Consider the following 14775-nt stretch of genomic DNA (forward strand, 5'->3'; position numbering starts at 1 on the left):
TTTTCCTGTCTACCTGGCCAGTGCATCTAAGTTGAGAGCACTGTCCAGAGTGGTCGCAATGGCGCACTCTGAAAGAGCTCTCGGGGGCCAATACCATTAAATTGCGCACACACTACCCCAAATTCAACCCGGCAAGGCCGACTTCAGCGCTAATCCCCTCGTCGGAGGTGGAGTAAAGAAATCAATTTAAAGAGCCCTTTAAAGAAAAAAAAGGGGGTTCGTTGTGTGGACAGGTCTAGGGTTAAATCGAGGTAACGCTGCTAAATTCGACCTAAAGTCGTAGTGTAGACCAGGCCTGAGAGAATTGACTGCTGGAAGGAGCTGATCATCCGGCCCATACACAGAATACACCACCCCTTCAACAGCACCAATCGTATTGCCACTGGAACGAGAATCAGCCTTCTCCTCATTGTCAGATTCTGAGCCATCCAATGAAACACTTTTCCCTTACCCTACATGTTCTCCACTACCCAGAAGACCTGCACTGGTTTGAAACCAACCTCCACCTCATCTAACTCAGGGCTGCTGGTACTCCATGCCATTGGGGCCCCTGCAACCACCTATCGACCCCTCCAACTGGCCATTTTGGAGGCCTTGGGAAGAGTACCCTCCTACAGAGTCGATCCAATCTGCCAGGGAGTCACTTCTTGTCTCCCCTCCCACCAAGGGCATGCTCAGATCTGTCTCCAGGTCTCCAGATGAGGAGGAACATTAAGCTCCAGATCCAGTGGTTCTGCCAGAACCTGCAAGACTGGCACTGTCATCCCAAGACAAATGGTGACTTCTATATACCCTCCTCGCCCCCCATGACTTCAGGAAATTCCAGGACCTTCTCTGCAGAGTTTCTGGATAACTTTAGATTCCTTTCAAGGAGATCCAAGACTCCCAGCCAGGGATGGCTCCAGGCACCAGCATGCCAAGCGTGTGCCTGAGGTGGCAATCCACAGGGGGCACTCTGCCAGTCGCTGCGAGGGCGGCAGGCAGGTTGAATTCGGCAGCATGCCTGCAGAGGGTCTGCTGGTCCCGTGGCTTCAGCGGACCTCCCGCAGGCATGCCGCCGAATCCGCAGGACCAGAGACCTCCCACAGGCAAGCCGCCGAAGGCAGCCTGCCTGCCGTGCTTGGGGTGGCAAAATACCTAGAACTGCCCCTGCTCCCAGCACAAACTCGTAGGCGTTCTGCATGCTCCCAGACCCAACAGAATAGCTCTCTCCATTAATGAAGCCATACTGGAACCAGCTAAGACAGTTCCCCCCCCCATACACACACACCTGTGCTTCTAGTCCTAAAGGGGCAGCGAAACGTTATTATCTGCTGGCCAGGAGTGCAAAAAATTTTTCTCACCTCTCTTACAGTTCACTGATGGTCTGCGCCACTTCTCTCTCCAACCCTATGGAGAAGAGGAGGAAGTCTGGACCAGTGTCTCCTCTTTGCTGTCCCCTCTGGCAAGGATCTCAAGGACAGCTTTTCCCTTTTTTCCCACTGGAAGAAGCAGAGCAGTGGCTCCTGTTTGTCTTTTGTTGGAGAAGCCTGCGGTGCATCAGGAACTCCTGTTAGTGCTTTGGCCTGAAGCCTATAATAAGGGAAGCACTGCTGACCATTCTTGTTATGCACATGCACATTCCAAGGATGGCATTGTTATGAGATGCAGACAGCAGCCTGATACGGTTTACTTGTTAAAATAAATACATTTTGCATGGGTGGAAGACAGTGAAAGTTCCTGGGTGAGGAATGATATATTATTTATTGATTTGTTTACTTAATAAATACATAAATAAATAGAATAAGTTTAATGGGATTCCACTGGGGTCACTGAATCCCAGCTGTCAACTCTCAGGTATGAGTTTATTAATCCTTTGAAGGGGTGGTACACATTAAGTGAATTCTAGTTCATAACTCTCTTCTTAAAGACAAGCTTGTGCCTTCTGGGAGTAAAAACACCAAAAAATGGAAAATAGATTCCTTTTAAAATAACAGTTGTCAGAAAGATTCAAATGGGTTATTATTTCTGTGATTCATCCACTTACATGAAATTTGTCTGCCATAGTCATTGAGCTCATTCATTACTTAGCATAGCAAGCCCTCATATCAGACTCATTTTAGATGTCAAGTATCAGAGGGTAGCCGTGTTAGTCTGGATCTGTAAAAGCAGCAAAGGATCCTGTGGCACCTTATAGACTAACAGACGTTTTGGAGCATGAGCTTTCGTGGGTGAATACCCACTTCCTCAGATGCATGTCATGATCATGACATGCATCTGAGGAAGTGGGTATTCACCCACGAAAGCTCATGCTCCAAAACGTCTGTTAGTCTATAAGGTGCCACAGGATTCTTTGCTGCTTTTAGATGTCAAGCTTCTTGACATCCAGTAACTATTGATAACAGTAATAATACTGTAGTTACTCCTTTATCACCACTTCCCCCTTGCTAAGGTGCTCACAACCATTTTAAAGAATTTGTGACTAACAGTTTTGTAAAACAAATATAAGAAAACTGGATAAACTATTTTAAAAAGCCAAACAATTTCATGATATTTAAAAGGAACGCAGGGGCTTCAAAATGATTTAAAGCTGCAAATGCCTGAAGAAGTAAAGTTCTGTGATACCATATTACAATTCAGGGGTGAATAAGCTAAGATGGATGGATATCCAGGGGAGCAAGTTCTACATTTTGTTGTTGCTAAAGTAAAATCAAATCATCTGCAAAGCTATTGTGGGTAGTGTCAGCATGTAGATACCTGTCAGATTCACAGAGGAGTTCCCAAACATAGCTAGATTTCTCCCCTGTTGTAAGAGTTTATAGACCACCAAAGAAAATTTAAAGTCAGTCTGTCACTTTATAGACAGCCATCAAAGAATGCAGGATGTGCGTAATATTATCACAGCTACTAAGCAGGTATACAGTTGGACTCAGTATTTACTGTAAGGTGAGAAGCTGATGGAAACCTACTAAAAGGGAATTAAAATATTCAAGCCTTGTCACCCTGAACTCATTTGTAGCTGTTGTGAAGCTGTTGAAAGATGAATACATGTGCATTCTGTGAAAAGTGAGAACATATTCATGCCATCTTGGACCTGTAGCTTTGCATGGAAAGATTATAGTCAAAAACATTTCCAGTGGTTTTAACCTGCCTTGTGCAGAACATACCATTTCAATAAATGGGGAATATGAGGAAGAGAGCCCTTCGTGGCAAGCAGACATCTTTGTTTACTGGATTGAAAATAAGGTTCTTGTGATGCAGGCAAGTTTACCCATCTCCCCTTTATGGCAGAAACTTGAGCTAGCAGGATTTACCCAAAGGACATACTGCTTCAAACTTTCCAAGAAGCTACTCTCTTCTGGCAGGTGCTAGGCATTTGTCCATGTGGTTTCTGTTTTGTTAGGGAGGGATATGTGGAAAATAGAATCATAAGATGTGATTTATTTGTATGAATTATCACAGCCAGGAGTTAGAAACCTACAGGCTGAAGCACTGGACAATAATATATTGTGTGTATCTTCTGTTAGTGTGAATTTGAAACATAATTTATGATGAAGCTTCAAATGACTTAGAAAGGTCATTATTTGCATGAGGAAATAAATTATGTAAATTCCACCTGTTTACACTGTAGCAAGATACCCTGTTACTTTTCTTTTACCTTAAGTGTTCAATTATATTTCAGTAATATAACTTGGGGTAGAACTGCTAAGGGGTAAGTGTTTAGAATAATACACACAGTCTTCTTGTTTAGGGGCAATACCAAATTAAAAATAAGTGAGATTTCTTTATCTGTGGTATTAACAATACCATAAGTTATTCAAAGCAAAATAATACTAAAAATTAAATTAACTTTTCATGATTTATGCTTTTAATTTTCATTTTGCATTTCTTGTCACATGCAAAATAACGTTTAATAGATGCATTGTCTAATTTTCACGAGCAGTATGTTTTGATGATAAAGATCAGGGTTTCTCAAACGTTCTTGTGTGTAGATAACCTCTTCGCGAGGAGGTTATCTCACTGACACTTCTTTTCTATTTAGAATTGCATGGACCACCTCCTCTCCCAACTTTTCTGTTTTTCCATTGTGATTGTACAACACCCTCATGTTGTCCACAGTAACATTTGCTCCTCTATTATGCCAAAGACCTCACTGTCATTCTCTCCTCTCTAGCTAAGGAACTTTGCAAAGTGGGAGCTTTAGGCCTCCAGTATACTTCAGGACCTGTGCAAGACTGGAAATCTAGCCATATAGAGTTCATGAAGTTCCTAGAGCAGCAATCCCACAGCTCAGGACCCTCCACACACACACCTCATCAGCCACTGCTCCCAAAGCTTCCTTCTTTTTCTTCCTCTCAAAGCCTGGAATCCCCACAGCAAACCTCTTCAGACCCTGTTCCCAACCCTATTTCTCTGCTTAGAACCTTTTACCCATACACCCCCTCAGCCCTTGTTCCCTGAGCTTTCCCCTCTCTCTATCTAGAGCTTTTCCTTCATCTTTTGGGGTGGGGAGCACCTACTGTTCTAAGGACTTGCCCTTTATGGATTCTGCTTCTCTCCTTTACCCAGTCCCACACCCTTTACATACTCCTCAATCCTGTCATCAAGCTGTCCTGCTCTTCCCTCTCTCACTCCAGTTACCAGCTACTTCTGTTTTCCTGGTGCCCTGCTTAAAGCTCTGAACACAACTATCGTCCTCACCTGCATTTCTCTTCTATGACCTGGTCTTCCTTCCCTGCTTCCGTCCTTTGTCCACCATTTTAAGAACAGCTGATAAAGATAATTAAATGGCAACCCACTTGACACTAAGAGAAAAACCTTATATAAAGTCTTTAGTTAAAAAATACCCTCAGCAGGATTTGTATGCAATAGCTTGTGAATTATAAGTTGGACACTTTGCCCATTAGGCTTATTATTTTGGTTATTATCCATGTGAATTTTCAGGTTTTAAATTGATCACAGTGAGACTTTGCTATTGTCCCTTGAATGCAGTAGAAACTCATTCAGATTTTCACAATAAAAGCAATCAGATATAAAGGCTTGTGGTATTTTTGTTCCCCAGTTCATGCCAAGACACTTTAGACACAAAAAGCTATCTGAGTAATAGTAGAGTTTGGAGGAGAATTAGAAAGTAGTTTCTTTTATGGAGAGAGATTATTTAACTTTAGGAGAGCTACAATGTTCTGGTTCAGACCAGTTTCAGAGAAACTGTACATATACAAATACACTGCAGGAAATTGAGTACTGACCCACTTAACCAATAAAGCTCATCATAGGTATATTATGTAGTTGGAGTTCTAACTGACTGATCGTACCTTTAGGGCAGGATATTCTTACCTAGCAATTTCTGAAACTTAAGTATTTTCTCACAAGTTCTGTTGGAGGTAACCATTGCAATTCAAAAGTTAAATCAAGATACATTGGTTTATTACAGAATCAACTGAAATATATTTTACATTCTAAGTTGGAAGAAATGGCTTTGTCTATTGAACTACAAACTGTTAAGAGAAACCTGGATGGAGGAAAAGAGATGGTGATAATCTTTGAAATTCTGTCCATAAAATAAACTCCATCCATGTGCCAAAATGAGACCGTTCTCACAGTACACCTTTAATATACCTCTATCCCTATATAACGCTGTCCTCAGGAGCCAAAAAAATCTTACCGCGTTATAGGTGAAACCACATTATATCGAACTTGGTTTGGTCCGCCGGAGCATGCAGCCCCCCCTCCCCCGGAGCGCTGTTTTACCGCGTTATATCCAAATTCGTGTTATATCTGGTCACGTTATATCAGGGTAGAGGTGTATTTAAACATGATTATGTGTGCCGCTTGGCTCCCCATTGGTGGAGCATGAATATGCCTCTGAACTGTACTAGGCTCCTTGAGTTTGGTTCTTTCACCGTTTTTTTGGGGGGAGGAGGAGGAGAGGAATATCCCCCAAACACCATTTGTAGCATCAAAGTGAGATGTCACTCACAGTGAATTGTTCAGATCTGTCCTTCGTTACATGAGAAGGGAAAGTTAATAATATCGACATATAAATTGTAATCTCTGTCTGTCCGAGTTAACACTTCAGTGAAAGTGAAATGGGGCAATTTACACCTCTCAGAGCCATTCACTTTTCCAGACCCTCCACAGACTCAAGTAGGCATCTCTACATCAGCTATACTTTGTTCACATTTTTGAGATTTTTCTTCCACTTGGAGATTTTTTTTTAATAAAGTAAAAGGGGAAAAAAAGAAAGCTGATATTCTGGAAAACAAGATAGTATCTTCTGAAAGGTGCTTGTCTTACATATGGACTCTTTCCAAGCACCGAGAGAAACTCCTACCTGTGCTGCAGTAAGGGTGTTATGTACAGGGATGCTGATTAGAGTCTGGGCTTTTTTGCTCTGATCATGTGACATAGAATTGCAAAATGTTACACCTACAAAAAAGTTACATTGCAAGGTCCTGTGTCCACTGACTCCACTGATACTTTTTGTGCATATCAGCTGTATGAGACATGAGCAAGCCAGATGCTAGCTGCTTTTGCAGGGTAAGATTAAATGTTTTGGGGAATGAAGTTCCAAGGATGAGTTTAGCACTAAACAATATCAGCATGATTGAATGTGACTGGTGAAGAGATTGTGTGGATATAAAGTGGGTGCAGAATTCTGGGAGGCATAACCTAGCACAGTGAAGACTCAGTTGTTGTAAAGATTGTAGGCAAGAGACAGGAATAAAACAGCATATGTAGAAAAACATTACTGAAAGAGCCATGGAGGCTGACTGAGTAACTATGTGAAGAGAGATGAGAGACAAAAGATCAGATTAAGAGACCAGGAGGAACCAGCAGCGATGGTGAAATGGATAAAATCCTAGCTCTGTTGAGTCATTGGGAACTGTGCCATTGACTTCAATGGAATCAGAATTTCACCTTGATCTTTTATTCTGTTCTCCTGCAACAAAAATCTCAGATTTTAAATTTTTATTATATAATACACAGGTTAAGAAAAGAGTGTCTGTACATCTGAGTATAACTACATACCAGCCTATCCTTATTTGCCAACTTTAATTCCACCAGAGGACTTTGTAAAGCAAAATAACTAATTAACTTGCAAATTGATATTTCTGCACTGTTCTGAAATTATCTTAAACCCTAGCCTTTGCAACATATTACAGCAAAGGGGAAAGAAACAACTACAAGTCCTATAATCCTGCCTCACATTAAATATTCAGGCTCCCGTAACCAACTATTAAAGTCAGCACATATTATTTGGAAAGACATTGACTGAGGATTTAATTATTTGAAGATAACAAGGGAATTTCCTTGTTAATTAATTTGGAAGAATTATTAATGTTAATAGTTAAGTAGTGTAATCAGCCTTTCTGATTTATTTTGAATTGGTTAAATAAATCCCAGTAACAGAGGAACAATTTATAATGAGTACACTGTTAAAATCCTGAGATTGGTTTGAAATAAATGGCGTGCAATGTAATAATTCTGTGAAAACCAAAAAATAAATATTCTCGCTCAATTCAAAGCAATAAGATTACTTGCAAGTGTTTTTGCTATAGGATAATTTAAAATTGAATATTAAGGTATTATAAAAAATAAGAACATTTGTAAAAAGTCATTTCCTTGCTAAATAAACAAGATAGCTTGTTGATTCCTAAAGGTAAGTCACTTGCAATTGCATGACTTCAATTCTGAAGTTACTTTTAAAACCTAGAAAGGGGATAGTCAAGGCCCTGATCCTTTAGTAAGACGTGTCCAGGGTCAAGTGCACTCCTGAAAAAAGCCGAATACTCTTCAACTGCAGCACTTAACGAATGCCATTGTCAAGGCACTTCCCCATTCTCAGTAGGAGGTGATGTGGGAATTCTGGAGGTGAGACATGACCCAGAGTCCCCCCATCAGATGTGGTGGGTACAAAGACCTGGGATAAAGCACAAAAAATCCTGCTTTCTATCTCCACAGTTGGATTGGTTACGTCTCCCATGTGATGGTGAACAGCCAGCATGGGATATACATGATTGTTCAGCACTCCATGAGTAACAATCTTTTTTTTGTAAGAGCATTTGAGGGCTGCCCAAACACTGGCTAAGATGATAGCAAAGAGATGGAGGAGTCAGCTGAGTTTCCTGTTCCTTTCTGAACAGTACTAGTGCCTGTACTCACTCCCTATGAAGCTAAGGAGCTGTAGCCCTCAGGCCTATCTGTAGCTTGTAGCTTTTTTACTGTTTATTTTTAAAAATGTTGCTATGATAAAGCTGATTTGTGTTATAGAAAATCACAATGTGTGTTTTTATTTTTATTTTAGATAGTGATCTCAACAAGCTGTTGGCATTCTTAAAAAATCCAGATAAACAGCTTGTGTGGATTGAAAACTGTAGAAAACAGTTTTGTAAAATCATGAAAGCCAAACCTGATGTCATCAGTGGAACCAGTGAGTATATATATATATATATATATTTTCCCCCATTAGGCACTTGTAAACAACTATTTTTCACATTTTCACTGAGGACTGCATTGCTTTTACTGTATCTAATTATGCATTGGCTGGCTTTCCCCCCTCCGCCTCCCTTACTATTGGCAAATTACTGTTTCCCAAGGTTCAGCCAGTACGTTTTAGAAAAGGACCAAACTGATGAGAAAAGTTTCATTTCTTTTAACAGCACTGTTTAGGAAGAACAAGGATTGGTATTTTGCTTGTAGTCTCAGGTTAGCACACCTTAAAGTAGAACATCGGGGAACGTCAGGGATAAGGCAGCACTGGAAATACTGGTGGACTAATGCACTCAGTACCATTTTTATGACTATTACACATGTCATTTTTGGTGTATTCCACAGATACCCAGAGGGAATTGCTCTGTCTAATCTAGAGGCTGACACAGTGGCTATGGCTCTGTTCACTATTTTCAGCTGAGTAGATTTTTCCAAAGGAGACCGTGTCAGATTATGGATCAGATTTCATCTCCTAGTTATTTACTAAATTATGGTTAATATGTGGGGTAAAACAGCTGCGGTCTACTCCTTATCACCCAGAGACAGATGGTTCAGTTGAAAGGTTTTATGGGACTCTAAAAACTCTGCTGGGAATAAATGGAACCAAGAGGGCAAATGCCTGGGATATAATGTTACCCTATCTGTTATTAGCTTAGCGTGAAGTAAACCAAGAGTCCACATGGACTCCCATTTGATATCCTGTGTGGGAGAAAGGTCAAAAGTCCCTTTGATTTCATCATAGACTCCTGGCAGAGAGGTACTGAGGTTAAAGGGGGGCCAGTGGCTGAACACATTCAGAAGTTTAGGAAGGATTTAAAGTCTGTGATGGACAGCGCTGGCCTTACCATGAGGTGAACTGAGGTGACTGCATCAGGAGCCAGACTGTGGTGGGGCGCCACTAGGACTCAGAGTGCAGAAAATTGTGTCTGCTGCTGGTGCATATGTATTCTCTCTGCTCTAGATGCACAGAGATGGTGGAGTGCTGTGTTGGAGGAAGGTGGGCCCAAGAGACATAACAGGCAGGCAGGAGAAAAGATGAGAGGGAATAACAGAAAACAGCAGGAGCTGCAGGGAGAGAAAGGAGGAGAAGCCTTGCTAGCACCCCCAGGAGCTTGGACTGATTAACACCAGCTTCCTGTTTCCTGCTGTTTCCCTGAAAACACTTGAGGAGAACAGGCAGTCAATGGAAGTAGTAGAAGCCAGTTAGGCCTTTAAGACGCTGATATCTTCCCTCAGTCAGGTCCTGCTACCAGCCTGCTTATTTGTCCCCTTCAGTTGAGTGTTGAGAGCCACTATAGCTGGCACAGAACAGCAGTCATGAGTAAATGAAGAAAACTTCCCTCTGGGGCAGCATTCAGAAAAATAAAGAAAGCAAAGGAAGCTTTTCTATCTAGCAGGAAGGAGCTCTCCTTAGATACATAGATGCAAATGTTCATGGTGAGCCTTCTGGCCCCAGTGAGGAGATGCCTGATCTTCCAGTTAGTCAGAGTGCAGGTGACCTGGCAGTTACTGCAGCATCCAAGAGGCACAAGAAGCAGCTGCTGCTGAGTTTAGTTCCTTAAGTCTAGATGATCCAGGACTGTGGACCCACTTGAGCACTAGCCTGAAGGACTTCTTTGTACTGCATGGGCCACAGCAAGTGGAAAAACTTCATGTTTCCCAAAGACAATGAAAATAGAAGTTTCCATCAAACACATTACTGGCTTGAAATCCACAATAGTGACAAAGTGGAGAGACCGTGGCTTATGTACTCAAAAACCGAGAATGCTGCATACTGTTTTTGTTGCAAACTCTTCCAGTCTAATGTTCCAGCCACACTGGATTCTATGGAAAAAAGGACTGGAAGAATCGGGTTAGAAATCTAGCATGCAATGAGAAGGTAGCAAATCACCAGAGAGCATTCCATAGGTGGAAAGAGCTTGAGATGAGACTAAGGTTAAAGGCCACCACAGATGATCAGCATCAAGAGAAGGTTGCATCAGAGGCTCTTTACTGGCAAAATGTTCTGAAACATTTCATTGCCATTGTGAGAATTCTTGCTACACAAAACCTAGCACGTGTGGAACTTTAAATCAGCTGTATGTGCCAATCAATGGAAACTTCCTTAAAATTGTGGAGCTGATGGCTGAGTTTGATGATGTACTCCAGGAGCATCTAAGAAGAGTCACCACCCAAAAAATGTACACACACCACTACCTTGGAAAAACAATTCAAAATGAGATCATACAGTTACTGGCAACAAAAGTCAAACAGAAGATTGTGGCAGATCTGAAGTCAGCAAGATATTACTCTGTTATTCTGGACTGCACACCTGACATCAGCCATACGGAACAAATGACTTTAATGGTATATTTTGTAACAACAGAACCTAGTGAAAATGTCCCTGCAATGGTGACTGTCAGAGAGCATTTTCTAGAATTTGACATTGATGATACGACAGGAGCCGGTATGACAAATGTGCTTCTTAAAAATCTGCAAGATATGGGAATTGCAATAGCTGACATGAGAGGTCAGGGCTATGATAATGGTGCGAACATGAAAGGAAATAACAGAGGAGTGCAGACACAGATCTGAGAGTTAAACCCTCAAGCATTTTTTGACCCATGCAGTTCTCATTCATTAAACTTGGTGGTCAGTGATGCAGCATCAGCTTCTAGTGAGGCTGCTGAATTTTTTAATGTAATTCAAAGCATCTATGTATTTTTTTTCTCTGCATCAACACATCGATGGCAAATTTTGAAGCAACATCTGGGAACATCCTCTCTGACACTGAAACCGCTGAGTGCCACACAATGGGAAAGTCGAGTGGAGGCGATAAAGCCTATCAAACACCGAATTGGGAAGATAGATGATGCTATAGTTGCCATCATGGAGGATAATACTATGACAGGAACTGTTCGTGGGAGAACAGTGGCAGAGGTAAATGGAATCACCAGAAACATGCATAACTTCAAATTTCCATGTGGCTTAGTGTTGTGGCATGACATACTGTTTGAAATAAATGTTGTAAGCAAGAGACTCCAAGGTGTTGACCTTGATATATCTGGAGCAATGGAACAACTGGACAAAGCAAAGTCATATCTACAGTGTTACTGGTCAGATGAGGGATTTCAAAATGTTCTGAAGAGTGCACAGAAGTTGACAGACGAACTTCACACTGAAGCTGTTTTCCCACCCATTCAAGAATACAGGAGTCACTGAAGAAGAAGACATTTTGATTATGAGGCATGAGATAATCCCATAAGAGACCCGAAATAACAATACAATGTTGAATTCTTTAAGCAGGTGCTAGATTGTGCAATACAGTCAGTTGAAGAACCTTTCATGCAGCTCAAGGAACTCAACAGTATATTTGGGATGTTGTATGATATTCCAAAACTCTTCACTATACCTGAAGAAGATCTACACCAGCAATGCAGGATACTAGAGACAGTGTTGACACATGCTGACATGTGCAATATTGATGCGAGTTATTTAGGTGATGAACTGAGAGCCCTTTCAAGATACATTTCAGCAGGACAAACTCCAAAGGCTGTTCTGGAATATATGTGCATATGTAAGATGACCACCCTCTTTCCAAATGCTTTTGTTGCTCTGTGCATACTTCTAACACTTCCTGTAACAGTTGCCAGTGGAGAATGCAGCTTCTCCAAGCTGAAGTTAATAAAAACACATCTATGCTCTACAATGACACAGGAGAGGCTGATTGGCCTTGCAACCCTCTCAATAAAGCATGAGCTGGTCCAGACTATGGACCTTCAGCAGGAAGCAGTTCAAATCTTTGCAACCAAGAAGGCACAGAAAACACCACTTTGATTATTCAAACAGATAAAAATGCCAGTGTTTACTATGCAGACAAAAAAAGTTACATTTGCTATTTATTTATCACAGGGTAGCTGCATGAGTCTCTATCCAAACAGATTTATTTGGGCATAAGCTTTCATGGGTAAAAATCCTCACTTCTTCAGATGCATGGAGTGAAAGTTACAGATGCAGGCATTATATAATGACACGTAAAGAGAAGGGACTGAAGCACTGATCAAAGAGGAGAACCTGGCTGAAGGGCAACCAGCCAGCCTGTGATGAGAAGCTTCTAAGTTTGTAAGGGCACTGAAAGTGTTAAGATCAGCTTAGAATGTGTTTTGCTTTTATTTCATTTGACCAAATCCTACTTTTTCTGCTTTGACTTATAATCACTTAAAATCTATTTTGTAGTTAATAAATTTGTTCATTTATTCTACTGGAATCAGTGTTTGGTTTGAAGCATGTCAGAGACTCCGCTTGGGATAACAAACCTGGTACATATCAATTTTCTTTGTCAAATTGATGAACTCATATAAGCTTGCAGTGTCCAGTGGGCATAACTGGACGCTCCAAGATGGAAGTTCCTAGGGTTGTGTCTGGGATCGAAGATATTGGCTAATGTCATTCGGTTTTAAAATCCAAGGAGCAGCTTACATGCTAGAAGCTGTGCGTGAACAGCTCAGGAGTGGGCTCCCAGAGTCAGAGATTGGAGTACCTAGCAGATCACTGGTCCAGATAATACTAGGGGAACGTCACAGGGAATTCACAGAACAGGGCAATTATCAAATGGTCTATCCCTTCATCCAGTTCCAGCATCTTGCAGTCAGAGGTTTAGGGACACCTAGAGCATGAAGTTGCATTCGTGACCATCTTGGCTAATAGCCATTGATGGACCTATCATCCATGCACTTATCTGATTCTTTTTTGAACCTAGTTATACTTTTGGCCTTCACAGCATCCAGTGGCAAGAGGTTCCACAGATTGATCATACATTGTTTGAAGAAATACTTTCTTTTGTTTGTTATAAACCTACTGCCTGTTAATTTCATCAGGTGACCCCGGTTCTTGTGTTATGTGAAGGGTTAGATAACATTTCCTTATTCACTTTCACCACACCATTCATGATTTTATAGACCTATATCATATCCTCCTCAGCCGTCTCTTTTCCAAGCTGAACAGTCCCAGTCTTTTTAATCTTTTGTCATATGGAAACTTTTCCATATCCCTAATCATTTTTATTGCACTTGTCCGTACCTTTTCCAATTCCAGTATAACTTTTCTGAGATGGAGCAACCACAAATTATATGCAGTAATCAAGGAGTGGGAGTACCTTTGGATTAATATAGTGGCATTATGATATGTACTGTCTTATTATCTATTCCTTTCTTGATGTTTCCCAACATAGTTAGTTTTTTGACTGCAGCTGCGCATTGTGTGGATGGTGTTAGAGACCTATCCACAGTTACTGATTTCAAGATCTCTTTATTGAACGATAAGAGTTAATTTAGACTCCATCGTTTTGTATTTGTAGTTGGGATTATGTTTTCCAAAATGCACTGCTTTGCATTTATCAATATTGAATTGCATCTGCCAATTTCTTGCCCAGTCTCCCAGTTTTGTGAGAGCCTCTTCACAGTCTTCTTTGGACTTAACTATCTTGAGTAGTTTTGCGTTGTCTGCAGATTTTGGCATCTCACCGTTGATCCTTTTTTTCCAGAACATTTATGAATATGTTGAAAAGCACTGAACCCAGTACAGATTCCTGAGGGACCTGACTATTTATCTCTCTCCATTGTGAAAACTGACCACTTATTCCTCCTACCCATTCTTTCCTGTCTTTTAACCTATTACTGATCCATGAGAGGACCTTTCCTCTTATCTTCTGACTGCTTACTTTGCTAAAGAGCCTTTGGTGAGGGACCTTGTCAAAGGCTTTTTGAAAATACTACCCTATATCCACTGGATCACCCTTGACTATGTGTTTGCTGACCCCTTCCAAGAATTCTAATAGAGTTGTGAGGCTTACTTTCCCTTTACAAAAGCCATGTTGACTCTTCCCATGCAAGTTGTGATCATCTGTGTGTCTGATAATTTTGTTCTTTATTGTAGTTTCGATCAATTTGCTTGGTACTGAGGTCAGGTTTACCAGCCTATAATTGCCAAAATCGCCCATGGAGACACTTTAAAAAGTTGGTGGTGTTAGCTATCCTCCAGTCATCTGGTGCAGAGGCTGATTTAAGTGATAGATTACATATCACATTTAGTAGGTCAGCAACTCCTAACAGGAACAACTCCTCCTAACAGGCCTGACAAATTCACTGTATCTGACATATCGCTTTCATGGTATTTGCCCATAAATGGTGTTGTCAGGCCCCTTAGGTGTTGAGAGCCTTACCCTCTGTGCCATAACATTGCAAAGTCAGATGAGGGAGCGACAACTGAGACCCCAGTACCAGAGGTTACACCTGCTGAATCAATGGAATCAAATGACTAGAAGCA

At 41.2% G+C, this 14775-nt stretch overlaps 1 protein-coding gene across 3 annotated transcripts in view; it reads left to right on the forward strand.

Moving 5' to 3' along the window:
* TBC1D32 (TBC1 domain family member 32) overlaps positions 1 to 14775 on the forward strand; it is a 187186-nt gene that overhangs the window by 107817 nt on the left and 64594 nt on the right. For all 3 annotated transcript variants that reach the window (XM_050949461.1, XM_050949462.1, XM_050949460.1), the window contains one exon: positions 8288 to 8413. In XM_050949461.1, coding sequence (XP_050805418.1) covers positions 8288 to 8413 — 126 coding nt within the window. The remainder of the gene's footprint in view (positions 1 to 8287; positions 8414 to 14775) is intronic.

This window comes from Gopherus flavomarginatus, chromosome 4 (genome assembly GCF_025201925.1).
Source record: "Gopherus flavomarginatus isolate rGopFla2 chromosome 4, rGopFla2.mat.asm, whole genome shotgun sequence".
Lineage (NCBI taxonomy): Eukaryota > Metazoa > Chordata > Testudines > Testudinidae > Gopherus > Gopherus flavomarginatus.